We start from the raw sequence: 17,326 nt of genomic DNA, 5'->3' as shown, positions 1-17,326 counted from the left end.
GGAAAGCAGTTATGTTTTCGTGGACATAAATCAATGAATTTGATATCTAGCTCATAAAACTAATATATAACCAATTATATATGTATTGACAATATACGTGTATGCTTTATATGTAATTTAGAAGAGAAACATTCAGACTTGATGCCTTGTGGGTGATAAACCGTAAGACAGCCGTGGGTCCGATTCCGACACAAATGCATTATTGATTGATTTGAATGATTATAAATAATCTAATAACGCTTGATAAGACTAAAACAGGCTGCGTTGTTAGAGAAATATGTCGCTAGATGGCGTTATCAGTAATTCTGAACTACCCTATATTTATTCGGCGCAGTATTTGTTACAGACCGGAATTCTGGCAATAATTGAGAAACGTAACCTTTTCATTAATAACATAGTAGCCATCATCATCAGGCAGTCGAAAACAGTCACTAACAAATAGGCCATGAGATTCATTATCTCCCAGCCGTTTTGATAAAAAATTAACCGCATAATTACAAAATCCTTTACAACAAACGATAATCGCTGTCTTGTTAACCGACAGTACTTTCTTCATAATTTGTTTTACATTACTAACGGAGATCACAATCGGTACGACACTTCGCCATTATTTAAATTTTTTAATTCATTTCTTAATGACAAAAGTCGAGCCCCGTTAAAGGCGCGTTTAATAGGGCTGTCAACGCATATTAATTTAATCCTTCATGATCTTCAAAATGATTATTAACTCTTTTTTGAACACAATTCAAATATACATTTACGTTTTTAAGTTCCGCGGTTCGAACTTAGTTTCCTTCGCCCCCTGCCGAAAATAGATGTGTGTTGTTTTAATATCAGACTTAAATACTTTACCAATGAAGTACATATATCATAGATTCCTCTTAATGACCTGTCATACATAAATACACTTATCACGCGTGTTATAGCATGCCTTTGATTTTACTAAATAATAACACATCCAGCATTTTTAATAAATGAACTGGCAACCCTACACGATCCGCTCATTCATGTAAATCAGACGATTTTTCTTATTCATGACAATGTATTAAAAATAACATTATGATTTTAATGTGTTTAAAGGTTGAGCGGACATTAAAATTAATGTTCTGTTTATATTTATAACGAGACTACAAATCTGTCCGTGTGTTATTTACAAACGTGGCGAATGAATGTGGCGTATGGCTTTCGGTATTTGGATGCAAAGTTGCTTTCTTCAGCCTCGACTACCTCGGTGGCGTAGTTGTTTTACGGTACGACTGCAGAGCTGAGGTCTCGGGTACGATCCCCGGGTGGAGCAGTGATATCCGGTATTTTTTTTAAGTATCAGCCCCGAAATGGCGATAGGCTCGCCCCCTATCACACCATGGAACGGAATACACACGACGGAAAGTGTGTGCACCAGTTTCGCCTCTGCCTACTCCTTCGGAGATAAAATTAAGTGTGTGTTACTTTCTACTTGATAAAGTTAAAATTATTGCATTTATTTTTCCTATGTTATTACACCCATGGATCACAAATTGCGAACAAGGTTCATCCTCTAACGGTATATTCATCATTATAAATATTAAATAAAGCGTAATATTATGATTGACTTAAACAATATTTTCCGTTTTACACTACGTAATACTAAACTAAAAAGCCTACGCCTAAACCTAGCTAACAACAAAATAATTATACCCACAACCAAAACAAAAATCAATAATCAACGACAAACAATAACATCTCGAATCGATTAAATATCGTTTAATTGTTACAGAAAGAGCAATCCGATTTATCGGTAGTGTGCAACCAATAACATGCACTGTGCCAGCGAAAATTAACAACTAAATGAGGTATTGCACAGTCCGAACGCGGTCACGGCGTATTAACAACGAATTGGGTTTCTGAAGCGAATTTTCAGCTGCGCGATAAGCGACATTATAGTGGTGTTGTTTTAGAAAACATTTATTTGGAATAATGTGAGTATTTTAACTGTCAATAGGCATTTGATCGGTCAAGGAAGTGAGGAAACCTACCTGAGAATTTTCGTAATTTCGAAGGTGTGTGAAGTGTAGACTAAGGCTTAAAACCACTTTGTATAGAGAGGGCCAGTGCCCAACAGTAAAAATAGTATATAAAGGCTGTTATATTATATCATCATCATCATTTCAGCCGGGAATCGTCCACTGCTGGACATAGGCCTCCCCCATTTAGCGCCATAGGGACCAATTCTGTTATATTATATATTATATTAATGCAGACTTCTACTCTTACATAACTCGCATTACGTTCCCGTATCGTCTAACCTATTAAAAACATTGTAACATTCATAGAAGGTACGTCACACAAGAACCTTCATGGGCTTACTAGTTACAATAATCCTACTGTAAGAAAATTTCTGTTTAAAATAGCCATTAACTTTAGTAAACTTTCTGCATTAACTACTTCCACGACTAGACAGTAATACGCCCTGTTGTGGTTGAACTTGATTTGATTGATTCCTTCGTTACCGTGTTTCGACCAGAATGGCAAATCTCAATGGAGATCAGCCAAGAACACAGGAGATAATATAGTTCACAAGTGTGTGTGCAATACACAAGTGCACTCTGTTCCTTAACTCTCATAATTAGGTGAGACGGCAATCCGACATGACCGGAGAGAGATCAAGCGCAGGACAACGGCGTAACGTGCTTCCCAAGGCACGGGGGTATCACACCACCAACTTTCTGACTCCAATCTGCGACTGAATAATTTTAAGTGATTGAACTATAGTCACAACCAATATGATTACTAGGCATTATTTATCCTTATTATAGCTAAATAAATTGTGAGAATTAACATCATGTCAGGTAACAAACACATGGTGTAAGTCAAGGTTTGGTGATGCTATTTTTCATGGCAGGCTTACCATCTGCAAAAATAACTATTTGTGTCATCATTTAGTAAACATATTAATATACTATTTGTTTGTTTCAGATGAACCAAAAGTGCAAAGTGTGCGGAGAGCCGGCGGCCGGGTTTCACTTCGGTGCTTTCACATGCGAGGGATGCAAGGTAAGACAATGTTATCATATTAAAATTATTTATATATTTATAATGTCAAATTAATTCTCAATTTTTCTAAGTGCTGACCTGCGGATGTGCTGGAAAAATAATCCATTAATATCTTCAATAAGGACACTCGTCTAAAATAGGTGTCACTATGATTTTCCTAAATATTTTTAAACTAGTCTAGAAGCTTCTGAAGCTAATCCACAAAATTAACAGAAATAAAAAGGCGACTAAAGGCAGGGTCAAATAACTAAACGACTTCTCTTTTTTATACCTACAGCCTTTAAAGTAGTATAGTTTGATCAATAAATAAACTGATCAAAACTATATTTATTATTTTGACTATAAATAATATTTTACGAATATAAATATTATTTAATATCTGGCTGATTTAGTACCATCAAGCCTGACGTGTGGTCACGCTAATCCATCAATTTTCCAATAACTGCCCAATTAATAGCCCTTCGTAAATAAATTACAATAATCTAACTAAACGCAGCATAATGATGTGTTATTTAAATTAATATTAGGAAATGAAAACAGAAAACCGGAATTGTAAATTTCAACAATCGTATCAAGGATTATTGCTTAATGTGCATTGGCGGGTTTTAAACGCTGTTATGTAATTGAACGTTAATAAAAACGCTCGAAATTGCATCTAAAAATTTATAAACAAAAGTAAGTGTCAACAGTCATGGTTGATGGTGACGATAAAAGAAGTAAGACATTTAAGCGAAAGATCCCTCGAAAGACTCTATATTACTATTTACTATAATATCAACAGTTCATGCAATCAGTATTGACCTAATTGGAAGCCCAAACTTGATAATTACTGCATAAACTAAACCATTTATTTACGTCACAATCTCGTGACAAGCGCACGCTTCGGAATTTAAAATAAAATTATATCCATTGATCACGCAAAATTAAAATAAGTTACATAATTAATAAGGGTTTTTTAACGCCAGTGGTCGAACGCGCCGAGCGATATCATGATTGACTTAATAATATCGATAATTATACGTAATTCCGATAAAGACATCCCGAGCACTACATACAGATTGATATAAATAAATTGAACCTTACTAATAATAAATTAAAGCTTATGTTTGTTTGATGAATAGGCACGAGTGTCCGGGATGCCCGCGTCAATAATTCGATCAGCAATTAGCGATATTACGTTTCGATTTTTTTATCGATTACAAGGAATTGGAGCGAACGTAAGATATCCGTTGCGTGTTTATTTACAATGCAACTGTTTGCCGCCGGAATTCGATTGCAATTTTTTTATAGATATCTAAAGTATACGAATAATTTATTATGTGCGAATAACAATTTAGAAAATGAGTTGTTTATGATGTAATTAAAATATTTGCATAAAATACGAACTAATTATGTCCGGAATTCAGTTCGATTTCTATTGTGTTTCATCCTGTTCGTTTCCTTTCCGATACAGCCTCAGAATACTAACTATTTAAACAAAAATAGAGAAACTCTTGCCAAACAAATACACTGTCATATTACAGTCAATCATATACTATGTATGTCAAAAATACCAAGTTCATGTGACGCTTGACAAATACAAATAAAGTTTTCACAAAACGTCCGCGCGTTACGTAAAGCCACGTTTATCAATGCAATTGGAACACGACGACAATGCCTTGCGCAAGGGTTTTTATTGTAAATGTTCGCAGGATGTCTTGTCCGGTCGTTTGGTGATTCGGCCGATTTGCCACAACGCGCTGCGACATTGACCCGCTTGCGATATGTCATTTTGTATGAGTGCCTGGTACACTGGAGATACGCTGAATTATTTCAAATTGCGTTTTAATAATATGTACTTAAGTTATGTTTTGGCTAACTAAATGTGATGAGCTGGCACTTCACCGGATAGTAAACTTACTTTAGCATAATCATCTAGACCTTATTACAACATTCATCCTTAAATTTAAACTTACCCTCATATTCTTATTTGAACTGTCCCTCAAACAGTAACACAGAGCTGAAATACTATTGCTTATTAATAAAAATAGAAGACAATTAGTAGACCCCAATGAACGAATTTACCTTAGATTTGTCGGCAAATTCAAAACTTAGTTAAGACTAAGTTCATATAAAACAATCTGTATTCTAATCCAATTTGGGAGTGGAGTTAACTAGACGAGATAACCGATGGCGCGTCATGGTGTTTGAGTTGTGAGGCAAGCTGCGCACGCGCCGGAAAATCACCGTCCTATCGAAATACTATATCGGATGAATTGCGATTACGTTACTTTGATGGTACCTACTTGTGCACTGTGATCTAAATAGGTATTAAAATAAAAAAAAACAATGAAAGTGTTGAATTAAAAATTCAACACTTTCATGGCGATAGGCTCGCCCCCTATCACATCATGGGACGGAACATACTTGGCGAAAAGTGGGTGCCCTAGTTGCGCCTCTGCATACCCCTTCGGGGATAAATGCGTGATGTTATGTTATGTAAATATTAATTTTGATATAATGCTATAGATTTTATAATTTACTTTACATAAAGTTCGATATCTACTGTTATTAATTTGTAACAGAGCCAATACGTTACTTCATATCTCCTGTCGATTCTTATACATCTAGAATAAGTCTTATAACGACCTAACTCGAGGTCTAGCATCTCTTATCACAGTAAACGGAGCGTATTTCCTTCCATTCACACGTTTTTGCCTCGAACACATCAATCTTGCTCACTGCAGTGATTAAGATATTATCTTTTTAAACATTGATATGTCTATTTTAAATATTGTTACGTATGTTAAATCTTTATGACGTGGCATTAACATTAACTGTTTTGGTCACGCGATTGTATTTTGAGGTTAGATTTTAAAATGATGGCAAATTCCATTCAGCCAGCAATTTTTATCTTTTTATTGAGAAAACTCTCCTTTGGTAAAACCTCACTGTCAAAAACTGTCTTCTATAATGCCTATTGCAGTGTCTATAAATGGGTATGATGATTTACCATCAGATGACCTCCTGTTAGTTTTCTATTTCTAAATAATTACACTCTTACTTTTCATTATTAATATCTCTTAATTTTTTATTTGTGCTAAACGGTGAATGTACTGCATACATTTTTTGATTCCGATCGATTTGTTCTAAAGTTCTAATTTACACAATCGCAGCGAGATAAGCGAGCGTTCGCACGACCGATCGTCTCCACACAAATTATTTTCAAATTTGGAGCACATTTAAATTGCGGTAACGCACGCGAAGAAACTTAAAAACATCACCGAGACGTTTTGTTTCGTAAGTGGCGGGTAATAAATCATCGCTACTAATTTGCTTTTAAAGGTTTACCGGAATTATCTGTATGTGTAATCGGGCATTGTGAGGGACAATTGGCAACGGTGGCGCCGCGCCGCCATTGTACGGCCGCCTGCGGAAACTCGCATGAAAGGAACCGCCCGCGTTCGTAATTTGTCAACCCGCTCTTTAAGAAATACAAAAGAGACCATTAATGGTTACTTGAATTAATTGGAATTTTATTTTAAACGTAATTGGCGAGGCAAGTGTCGCCGTTTAGCGGACTGATCGTTTTGCAATTAGCAAGGACGGGTCGCGGCTCCGTTTATTCATTCCAAGCTAATTAAATTCAAAATTACTCTATTAATAGCGAGCATTCGATGTATACGTTCCATTCGTCAAATTAATGAACGAATTTGCACAATTTGTATGAATGAGCGGCGGTAGAGTTGAGACAAAATGTCCGCGCGGACATATGCTAATGCTCGCTCTGAATTATGAATATGCGATGAGCACTAATTAATTCATTTAATATTATCATAAACTGATTAGTAAAGTTTGTTATTCCCATATTTAGACTCATCTAGCTAATGACACACAAACCTGATGCACGACATTTATAGTTCATGTGGTCACAACAAAGGTATTCATATCCTTGTTTTATTTTCAACACCTACGACATTTACCAACAGCCCACGAGAGCTAACTCTTTTCTCTAAACGGCCTTGCGCCAAGTAACAATTAAAAAATTAGATCAAAAACAAAACAATTTGTCGCAACGGCGCTGCGTTCACTCGCGTATCGTTTGCAATATAATTCACGGGTCGCAATCGATTAGTCCCGTCTCAATAACAAACCGATTCCGCACTATCGATTCTTTCGATTTTGAATTTTAATTCTTTAATTATAAGTCGACAATCGATCGATTAATGTCATTGTTTACAAAGGACGTTGTTGAAATTGTCATCGGACGCAACTGTTGGCAAACACTCGTACTTATTGGAGCATAGAAATGATTTTTATTCGTGTCACGGCGGCGGCGGTGGCGTCCGACCGACATGTTGTACTATTAGTTTATTGCATAATTTATAAGATTTGTGTCGGGTTCAAGGATCAGCAAGTCAATGTTGTCCGAAATTCGGTGTTAGGTCAGTAATAGGATGCGAATTGTGGTTAACAACTGTGTAATCTTATTGTAGTGAGTAATAAGAATCGTAGAAGGTTAACAGCTGCATATTAGTGTAAGTGCGAAGAAACATCAGACGCCTCGTCTCTCAAATCTTAGTGACGAATCACAATTTCACAACCTAGTCTTACAAAAATGCCATTCCTTAATCATTACTGAGTTAACGCTGTATACTTTATTGCCATTATCGACGCTTGCTTCGCTAATAAGCATTCGCGTGCAGGTGCAAGAGAGGTTAAACTTTATATCTACTGTCAATTAGGTACCATTTAATTGTTCAATTTCTCTGAACGCTTCGCCAGACCTATTCCTTGAGGTAACCGAGTAGCACTAATCATCATTAACGTTTAGTTTTTACCACAACTTATTATATCATGATTTGCAAATAAATCTGACCGTAATGAATAACGAAATGACATCATCTTCCCATACAGCACGGAAAATTAAAAATGAAGTTCCAATTTCAAATACCACACGGCAATCGATTTGTTATCGCAGTCCGCATCGATTCACATTAAATGAATAATCGATTGTTCGAATGTCAGAGTTAATCAAAACATCGACTCGCCGCGTCCAGGTCAGTGCTTCCGAACGCAAACTTGGGACGACACGCGCTCGCCTTTCCGAAACGAACTTATGCCGTTCTAAAAATAAACCTTACGCATAAATCGTTCTCGTTTAGTTGCAACAGAGCGGTAAATACAAGTTTGTTGAACTACCTAGGAGAGAGGTCAAAAATTAAAGATCGCATTATCTGGCCAGTTCTCACGCCCGTTTCGCGTGCGTGATCGTCCGTCGGTTCGATTGGGAAAGTCCACACGCGAGATAAACTCGATTTGTCACACTTATCGATATAAAAATAGCATTAATATCGTTACGGCGTGTGATTCGTGAGAATCGATTGTTAAACGCTCTTGTCAAAATATTGAATGATTTATTCATGAGGAGAAATTCAGAACGTATTTAATGAAAATTGTTTATCATCCTTCTGTTTTTCTGAAAGAGAAGAGGGAAAGCACGGCCACGCCCCTCACTTTCCCTCCCGTTTACGTGTTTACAATCAACAGTTATGAGATAGCGTTGACGGAATAAAATGGTGGGCGATCACGGAATTAAACAGTGGCACCTGGCTGTAACCAAACGATTCCTTGGTCCAGGGCATTTTATATACAACTTAACATTGCTAGGAATAGATCATTACCACGTGTCAGTTAAACAAGATATGATGATAAAATTATAATTACATATATTTACTTTTACTGTTGCCTCATAAATACAACCAGCACAACCACTATTATGATTCAGGTTTAAAAAAATAGAGATTAACATCTAGTCTCAGAATAAACACCTTAGATCTATATATCTATGGATATAAAAATTCAATATCGTAATTTCCGCAACGCAAAACAGTCTTAGAATCATCCTAACAAGATTTAAATCAACCAAACAACAAAGCCATAAAGAATCCAAACAAAAACTGCGGTAGGTGGAAACCAAGGCAAATCACCATAAATATGTTCACCATAACATTTTATACGGAGTTTTATAGAGTCTTAATTGTGGGACAGCGAACGCCTGGACCTAGTTTACGTTCGGTACAATGTTGCAGGTCCTTCTAATAAAGATAAAACTGAATGTGTTTACACTGTAAACGTCGGAGGAGATGTGTGCAAACGAGTAAATTCTACGTTAACTATTTATGAAGGGCATTGGGTTATTTTTTTTAATCTTGGACAAAAAAGAGGACCCAAAGATGTATCTTGGTGTAGCAAAATGTCTTGATGATACATTATTTTGATTATAATAACGATAATAATTACGCCAACTCTTCGATTGACTCTTATGTATAAAGAATTAGAGTTTAATTAGTTTTTGTATTGGGACTGAAAAATTACTTCACAGAACATGAAGGTATACTTTAGTGCTCAGGTCCTGAAAAATAGTGACAGATACATATTTTAAAGTTATTGAAGCAGCTCCGTTTCATAGTAGTAAAGTGTTTCTCTGCAGCAAGTTTGCGCGACACCATAATTTCTTGTATCAATACTTCCTACAACTTTACCATATATAGGTTTGAAACAATCGAACCAATGTTCAATTATACCATCACATGACCCACTTCGCCATTATGAAAACAATGTTAAATCAAATAATACACTATATTTGTAATAGAACATATTTACTGAAACATTAAATCCTTGCGCTGTTTATTGTCTATTAATAATAGTTGAGTCATAAAAATAATACAGAAATATATGCAACAATTCATAATGTAATTGTGTTTGTAATTTATTACGGAGTATCTGTAATTTGTAAGTTCGTAATGTTGATTGTAATTACAAGGTAAATCACAATATTTTACAAACGGACATACGTTATGTACATTCGTTATATATTACTCATTAGGAACGTTCAAACTGGTACACTAATTCGAATGTACTAGTACAATAAGTCTGCAAGTGCAAACATTTTGTTTATCTTTTTTGATACTGATACGGCAGAGTAACTCCACGGCACCTGATGGTAAGTAGATAGTACATGGTAAATAGAATGTCGACTGATGAGATGATTACCCCTTGACAGTAGACACAATTATGCCGGCCTGTTGGAACTGGATATACACAGGCTGATCCCGGAACGCGACACACTTACGTAGGCCACTATGGCGTGTTTTAACACCTTGTGGTGGTCGCTATCCGGGCGGATACAAAATATATCCTACCATGATCTACTATGAACCCATGACTATTTAATTATCAGTGTTTGTAATTAAAACATAATTTACGTACTGTTCGATTTAAATAATTCATTAATACCTGAATTAAAGGACCATAACATGATAAATTGTAAAACATAACGTGGAGTAAAATTAAAGACGTTTCAGCGAGCACAACCGCGGACGTAAGACAGCGATAATATATGGTAATAAAATCGTGGTTTATTTATCCATTAAACACAAAGCAGTGCCATCTAGTAACAACAGTGTACACTCATAATGGCCTAGGCTCGTAAATCTAACTACGAGTCGTATACTCTTAGGTAAAACTATAGTAAAATAAAGTAGGTATAATGTACGTGCGTTTTCGTTAATCATAGACCATAGGAGAGTTTATTCATGAATCATTGAAGATTCTATGAAGCCGTCGCGTCTTTTAAACTTTTTTAACCTCTTATCGTCAAACCTAACCATAAATAGTAACACCGGTCAGAACTTTAAATTACATACTGAAAGAGAGCGCTTTGAGTTTATTATTCTGATTTATTTAAAATATTTACCCTGGCTATTGACTACAGTGGTAAACTTCAAAGCAGTTTATATAGCTTAGGAGTAATAAACAAATAGTTGGTACCAAACAATCTTTTACGTACAAGAGACTTAGCAGGTCTGGATAAAAAATAGTGTTTTGTTGTCAAATGTGCAGCTCAAGATACTATTTTCTAATAAAACCAATATAATGTATCAGATTTTTCGCTAATATTTCACAATATCTAACAAAATCTTTATTTTAGTAAATAAATACGACAAGCAACGCCATCTATCCGCACAAGGCTATAGTAAGCGTCACGTACGTCCTCCGCAGCTGATTTATGTATTTTTTAATAGCAACCTCTCACCGGCACCGGCGCAGGCGCATCCTTCGCTTTTACGACCGCTAGTTTGTTTATAAGGATATTTTATGGTGGATTATAGGTTTTGATATAAAAATAAAGTTTTATAGAATTTCTGCTGCGCTTAAAATCGATATACAAGAAAAAGACTGCAAAATGTAGAGCTATACTCATATAAAACCGTCTCAAAACATCTTTAGCTGTTTAACAAGTAGTCGTACCTCTGTAATAAAATAAACAAGCTAACAAAGAAAAGTCTTTGTTTGATTCAAAACTACAATATTTGGAGATTACACAACTTTGAGAAAATACTTCCATGTAGTGTAGTCCAATCATGACCTACTAAGAGACTGCCGAACGGTCGAAAACAAATTTTCGTTTGTATTGTGGGACCGAAAATTCAATCCTCAAGTGCCACCGGCTAATGAGGCGATAAAAACACTTTGAGATGTCACGTGACAATGAGAAATGGTGTGAGAGGTATGAGGTGAGAGGTCGCGTGGTCGCAACACCTCTTGCCACACGTTCAATACAATCGGCGAGTAAATACCTGCACCATTTGACTCGAATGTGTTGGGATTGGACGCTGATTGTGGCAGAATGCCTTGCATTACAGTTATGTCCGCTGAATGATGGGACGCGTGAGTCAAACGCCTGATGATAGGTGCCGCGACTCTAAACACGAAAAAGTTTGGTCGAAAATCCAAATTACCACAATACATGTAGTTAGTTATTAAAGCTCCCAGTGATAGACTGGCTTCAACATTCTTTATCGAGTGAAAACACACAACAGAAACAGACACATGAGCAACATAATATCCAATAGGTCACTTAGCACTTTTCAAACGTTTAATTTTCAACCTTGGAAAATCCGATCAATTAACTACAGCCTAAGTTAAAGGAATTAACAATATCACTTGTCTACACTACAGTACTTATGCGAAGAAGCGACGCAATTACCTTGGATAGAGCAGCGGTCGCCGCCGTTTATCTGCACCATTAATTATAATATCATCTTCCATATTAATAAAATGATTATGGACTCCTTGGTAGTGCTATACTGGCCATAGACGGAGTGGTCTTTAACTTTAAGTGGGTTTTTCTAATGCCCCTGATTGGTTCCTGGCTTTTGGCAATCAGTCGGTATATAACTAAGATAGTAGTACTCTAGTAGGACGGACCGTCAACAACTAAACTTTAAAAAATGTGTCATTGTGAAATATAGGACGCTATTGTAACTTTACCTTTTCCAATGACCAACACCTCAGTCCACTACATGACTATGAAGTCTGCAAAGTCTTCGAAACGTCGAGAGAAAATTAAAACATAAAAAAACGAAAAAATCCGAAGAATATTTACATTTCGATGTCTAACATTCGCGTAAACATAAGAAATCATTAATAATCAAGTTTATGTATGTCAATAAATATTATACATTCGAATTGTTTGTTACCAATTAATAAATATATATACAGGCAGAGAAGTTGCTAACATGAGCTAGTACAAAATAATTGCATATATTAATTGCGCTTATCTTTAATGGATACCCGATTCATTTAAGGATGAATTCCCTTGATTTTGTAACATTAACAGGTTGCATTTATTAATGGGGCATCAAAACATTTGCTTTAAAATTCAATTAACGTGTAACGTATGTCTTATTTCCTTAGAATGTTAATAGAACAAGAAAATCATGTAACTTAAGGATGTTATAAAAGCGATGCAAATTTCTCTCGATGGCCGACTATAAATTTTAACTGCACTATGTATTTAGATGTTGTATTACCTAGGACCTTTTACCTTATGAAGGGTATTTGTAGTTGGAGTCTTACATCAATCAAATATTATTTTATAAATATATGTTACATTTTGACTACATCTGACTGCCAGTTCTATAACGAAAATTTAACAAAAAACTTCATACGCATGGTATCAACTGCGAACACAAAGTCACTTTATAACCCAACACTTATCACCATTATACGTTGACTTAATTTAAACAAGCCCGTACGCGTGTCCGACGTTGCGCCAGCTTGTGACATGCGCACGCGCAGAATCACCAACGAACATCACGTCATAGATGAAGAATTCAACACTGTAACAATGACATTTTTAGGCGATAGGCACGCGTGATAGGAATTAAGTAGGGTACTAAAGGCACACGCGAAATGTGACCTTAAATTAGGACGAGTAAAGGACGTTTTGGCGTGTTAAGTTTACAAGGTTAGATTGGCGTTTATTTGATTTTTGGAAAGCTCTGTGTTTTACAACATAAATACTAATATTATCAGCTCATTATAGTGTCCCACCTTTGGACTATATAACGTGCGAACCCAACGAAGATAGCTATATTTCGCATACATCCGAAATCTTTAAGACTGTCAAGCATGCAAATCTCTTATGTTTTTCTTTCGACTTCGGAATAATCTATGACCTTGCTTTGCATACAAAGCCCAAACAAATCCATCATTACAATCTAGACACGATTAGCCAAAAAAATTTAAGACAATGCATTACGCAACGCGAAAAAATCAAGGTCCAATGAAACCAAAATCGTGTGTAGCAGACCGGAACCGAAGCCGCGACCGCGCGGATGTGACGCTGTGAAAAGTCACGCCGTTTCACTATCGGCTTCACGCGGTCGAGCGGGCGCCAGCGGCCCGTGTAAACGACTCTTTACAATTGTCTCGTAACCATTGTTGGGCCATTTGGGGCGATAAATTGAAAATCAGAGGATAAAGAGCCTAATTCGTCAAAGGTTAATAACTCAGTCAAATCCTCTGATGTGGTAATAACAAATACTGCTGGCTCACACTACCAAATAAATGAATTGCTCGATTAGCTTCTTTGATAAAAGATACAAAATTGTACCAAAATGCAATTGTAGTAGAGTTGAATTTCGTAGTCATACTTCCCGATACGTAAGATGTGTGAAATGACCCTTACATCTAGTGATTCTCATATTTTTTAAAATATCAAATTATAATAATAAATATTAACACCCATTAATCGCATAACTGCACGGAAAAATTACCCGTAAGAGCAAGTCCATACAGCCTATAAATTACTAATAACAATTACCCTTACAGACACCTTACTGTAAAACCTGGACTGAACTCGCGACCCAACCGGTCGCAGACGCCCTACTGTTAAACACTGGTCGCAAATTACACAACGATAATTGTATTCTTGTGTTTAATATAAACAAATGCAATTATCATAATTAATATGGTTACAAGCAGGGAATAGAGTGGTTTATATAATGGATTTAAGTATTTAAGTGAATACTATTTATGTTTAATTAGAGCTAGCATAGCTTGAAGTACTACGTTATAGTGTTCTTGATATTGGTCTATTTAAAAATGTTGTTATCATTATACGGTTACCTTTAGTTTATTAGTTTTATTAGTCCCATTGTATTAATATAAAATACAGCTATTGTTAACAATTTCGGAATCGAAAAATATAAAAATTAAAAGCCAACGAACGAGTTTTATTTTTGTAAAAAGATATACTTCGTTTACTATCGTGCCAAAATAACTTTAATACCTACGTACAAAGATTAATGTAATTTTCTCTTTCTTTACAGTCATTCTTCGGCCGGTCCTACAACAACCTGAACTCCATCACGGAATGCAAGAACAACGGCGAATGCGTCATCAACAAGAAGAACCGGACTGCCTGCAAAGCGTGTCGACTGCGCAAGTGCCTCATGGTGGGCATGTCCAAGTCCGGCTCCCGATACGGCCGCCGCTCCAATTGGTTCAAGATCCACTGCCTGCTCCAGGAGCAACAGCAAGCCGTCCAGTCCCAGTCTCCGCCACGAGTACCTTCCTCTCCACATCACTTAGCACCGCCTTTCCCTCCACATTTGTTCCCTGGTCTCGCGAGACCGAGAACGAAAGAAGAACTAGCCCTGCTGGGCTTAGATGAGTACAAGCCGCCGTGTTCAGGATCCCCTGACTCGCACCGAAGCGGGTCGTCTCCTAAATTAGATGAGAAGACCAGACTCTCTCGGCCGCCGGATAGACCGCTGACGCCGCCACGAGACGCCCTGTTCCCACTGCCCTTAGCTAATATAGCTTCTTTGCCTCACTTTCCACACTCCCCGTTCTTACCGCCCCCGCCGTTTAGTCCGTTCCCTGGAAGCCATCACTTGCTATTCCCCCCTAGTCTCCATCCTATATACTCTAGACATTTGCTAGACCACCCGGCGCTGCGACATGCTGCCGAAAATAATAATGATGTGAGAATTGACGACCACAACGCTGATTCATCAAAGCGATTCTTCTTGGACGAAATCTTAAAACAACAACAGAGGGCTACGCAGCCTATCACTCAGGAGGAGGTAATACCCGAGGCAGAATTCGTTCCTACGCCGCCAGCTGAGCGGAGGACGTCAGAATCTCCCCTGCAGGAGAATCCCATGGATCTGTCAGTGAAGTCGGATGGCAGGTCGAGCTCAGCGCGGCGGAGGTCCGATGACAGCGAAGTGATAATCCCGGATAATGAGGACGCGGAATCGGCGAGCGCAGGCGCCTCCGCCAGCGAGGAGGAGGACGTGTCCTACTCGCAGATCAAGAGGATCAAACTCCACCCACTGGACCTCACGACCAAGGTGTGACACCAGCGTCAGTTGACCAGACAGTATATCAGTGTACGTGTAACGTGGCCAGTAACGTGGGATTGTGATTTAAATTAAGTAGGCAAAGACAATCAAGCTCGTGTGACGTCATGAAAGATTATATCCAAAAAATATTATGTAATAAGTAGTTTAAGATTGAAAATTTTAATTGGTATTGTGCCCGGTTGATGGTTTTGTACAAAAACGAATTTGTAAATAATAAATTATTCTTTTTTTTAATTTTTTCCGTGTATAGATTAAGTTAGGTTAGGTTTAGTTAGCAATTTTTGTTTGAGTAGATGCCGGGTGTTGTGACATTCCGTTTGCTGAAAATCAGTTAAATAAATAAATAAAAATATATATTTTTATTATTATTTTTGTATATTTCCAATATAATTTATTCAATTTAGTAGAATTTGAAGTGTTGTTATGCGGATAAAACGTGAAGTTCGGGTGCATTGTAACATTGTGTGCTACTTTATATCGTACTACGCATCTATTATTTACTGGATCTATTCTCGGTTCTACAATAATGATTTAATGATTGGAATACGTCTCATTAGTTTTAAGGCACCGAATAATTTCAAGTTATATAAAAAATGCATATCATCTTGCCTTCAAAATAGAAAGAAAAACAAAATTTAGAAACTGTGCCAGTATTTTTAAAACATTTTATCACATTATAGTATATTTTTTACACTCATCACACCCCTTTGTCCATTTTTCATTTCAATCACATTATATTCGTAAAGTAACTGAAAGACTGCACAATAATTCAGAAATAAATGTCGACTACGTCAAAGCCGAATAGAGAAACGACTGTAATTAAAATCAAAGCGGACAAGACGTTAACGACTTTGAAATTTAAAACGCAAATTACTTTGCCGACTTTGCTGTAGTCTAATTATTATATTCGCTCAAGAAATAACACCTGTATAACATTGTTGTTAAATTTAAAATCAGATTTTGTATATTTAATGTAGATAAAAATGAGGATCTCCTTTGGTGCTATTTCTTTGGTGAAATTAATACAAAAATGGTACACAACCATATCGTATATACTCATACCGTCAAACATTCCTATATTGCTCAATAATATATCTATACCTCTAAGGAATAGAAGATTAATCTGCGGCCAAAATTTTTCGAAAAACCATAGCTAATTTATATATTGAAATTTTTTCTTAAGCTCCGTATTCACTAGACTACGGTTACGCGTGTTGTTCGTGCATCAATTTGTGATCACGTCAATGTTGCTGATCATGTTGCGCGACAATGTTGTCCAGTGAATGTATAACATAATAAGCCCAGATTGTTTCCTATGGCCTACAATTACTCAATATCAAATTAGTCACGATTTTATACTCATGTGGATATTTTGCGATGTGATGTTTTATCGTTTGTAAATATAAGTAGAGATTTTTAATTAAACAAATGTATGTAATATACATTCCACGGAAGCGTACAAAATAAAATATTCATGCACTCGAATTATGTTTCTTTTATTTGAAAACTCCCCGGTCAAAGGAGGGTAGTTATAACTTTTACCCTTTTTTATCTATCTACCCGTATAAAATGCCTTACTAAATGATCCAATA

The 17,326-nt window shown here is 36.5% G+C and overlaps 1 protein-coding gene across 1 annotated transcript in view; it reads left to right on the top strand.

Moving 5' to 3' along the window:
- Positions 1-16,088, top strand: part of LOC115448188 (knirps-related protein) — a 66,255-nt gene extending 50,167 nt beyond the window's left edge. The window contains exons 2-3 of the mRNA XM_037438952.1: positions 2,956-3,033; positions 14,694-16,088. Of these exons, the coding sequence (XP_037294849.1) occupies positions 2,956-3,033; positions 14,694-15,728 (1,113 nt within the window). The 3' untranslated portion in view covers positions 15,729-16,088. The remainder of the gene's footprint in view (positions 1-2,955; positions 3,034-14,693) is intronic.
- The last annotated feature ends 1,238 nt before the right edge of the window (positions 16,089-17,326 follow it).

This window comes from Manduca sexta, chromosome 15 (assembly GCF_014839805.1).
Source record: "Manduca sexta isolate Smith_Timp_Sample1 chromosome 15, JHU_Msex_v1.0, whole genome shotgun sequence".
Lineage (NCBI taxonomy): Eukaryota > Metazoa > Arthropoda > Insecta > Lepidoptera > Sphingidae > Manduca > Manduca sexta.
This window is presented reverse-complemented; position numbering and strand designations above follow the sequence as displayed.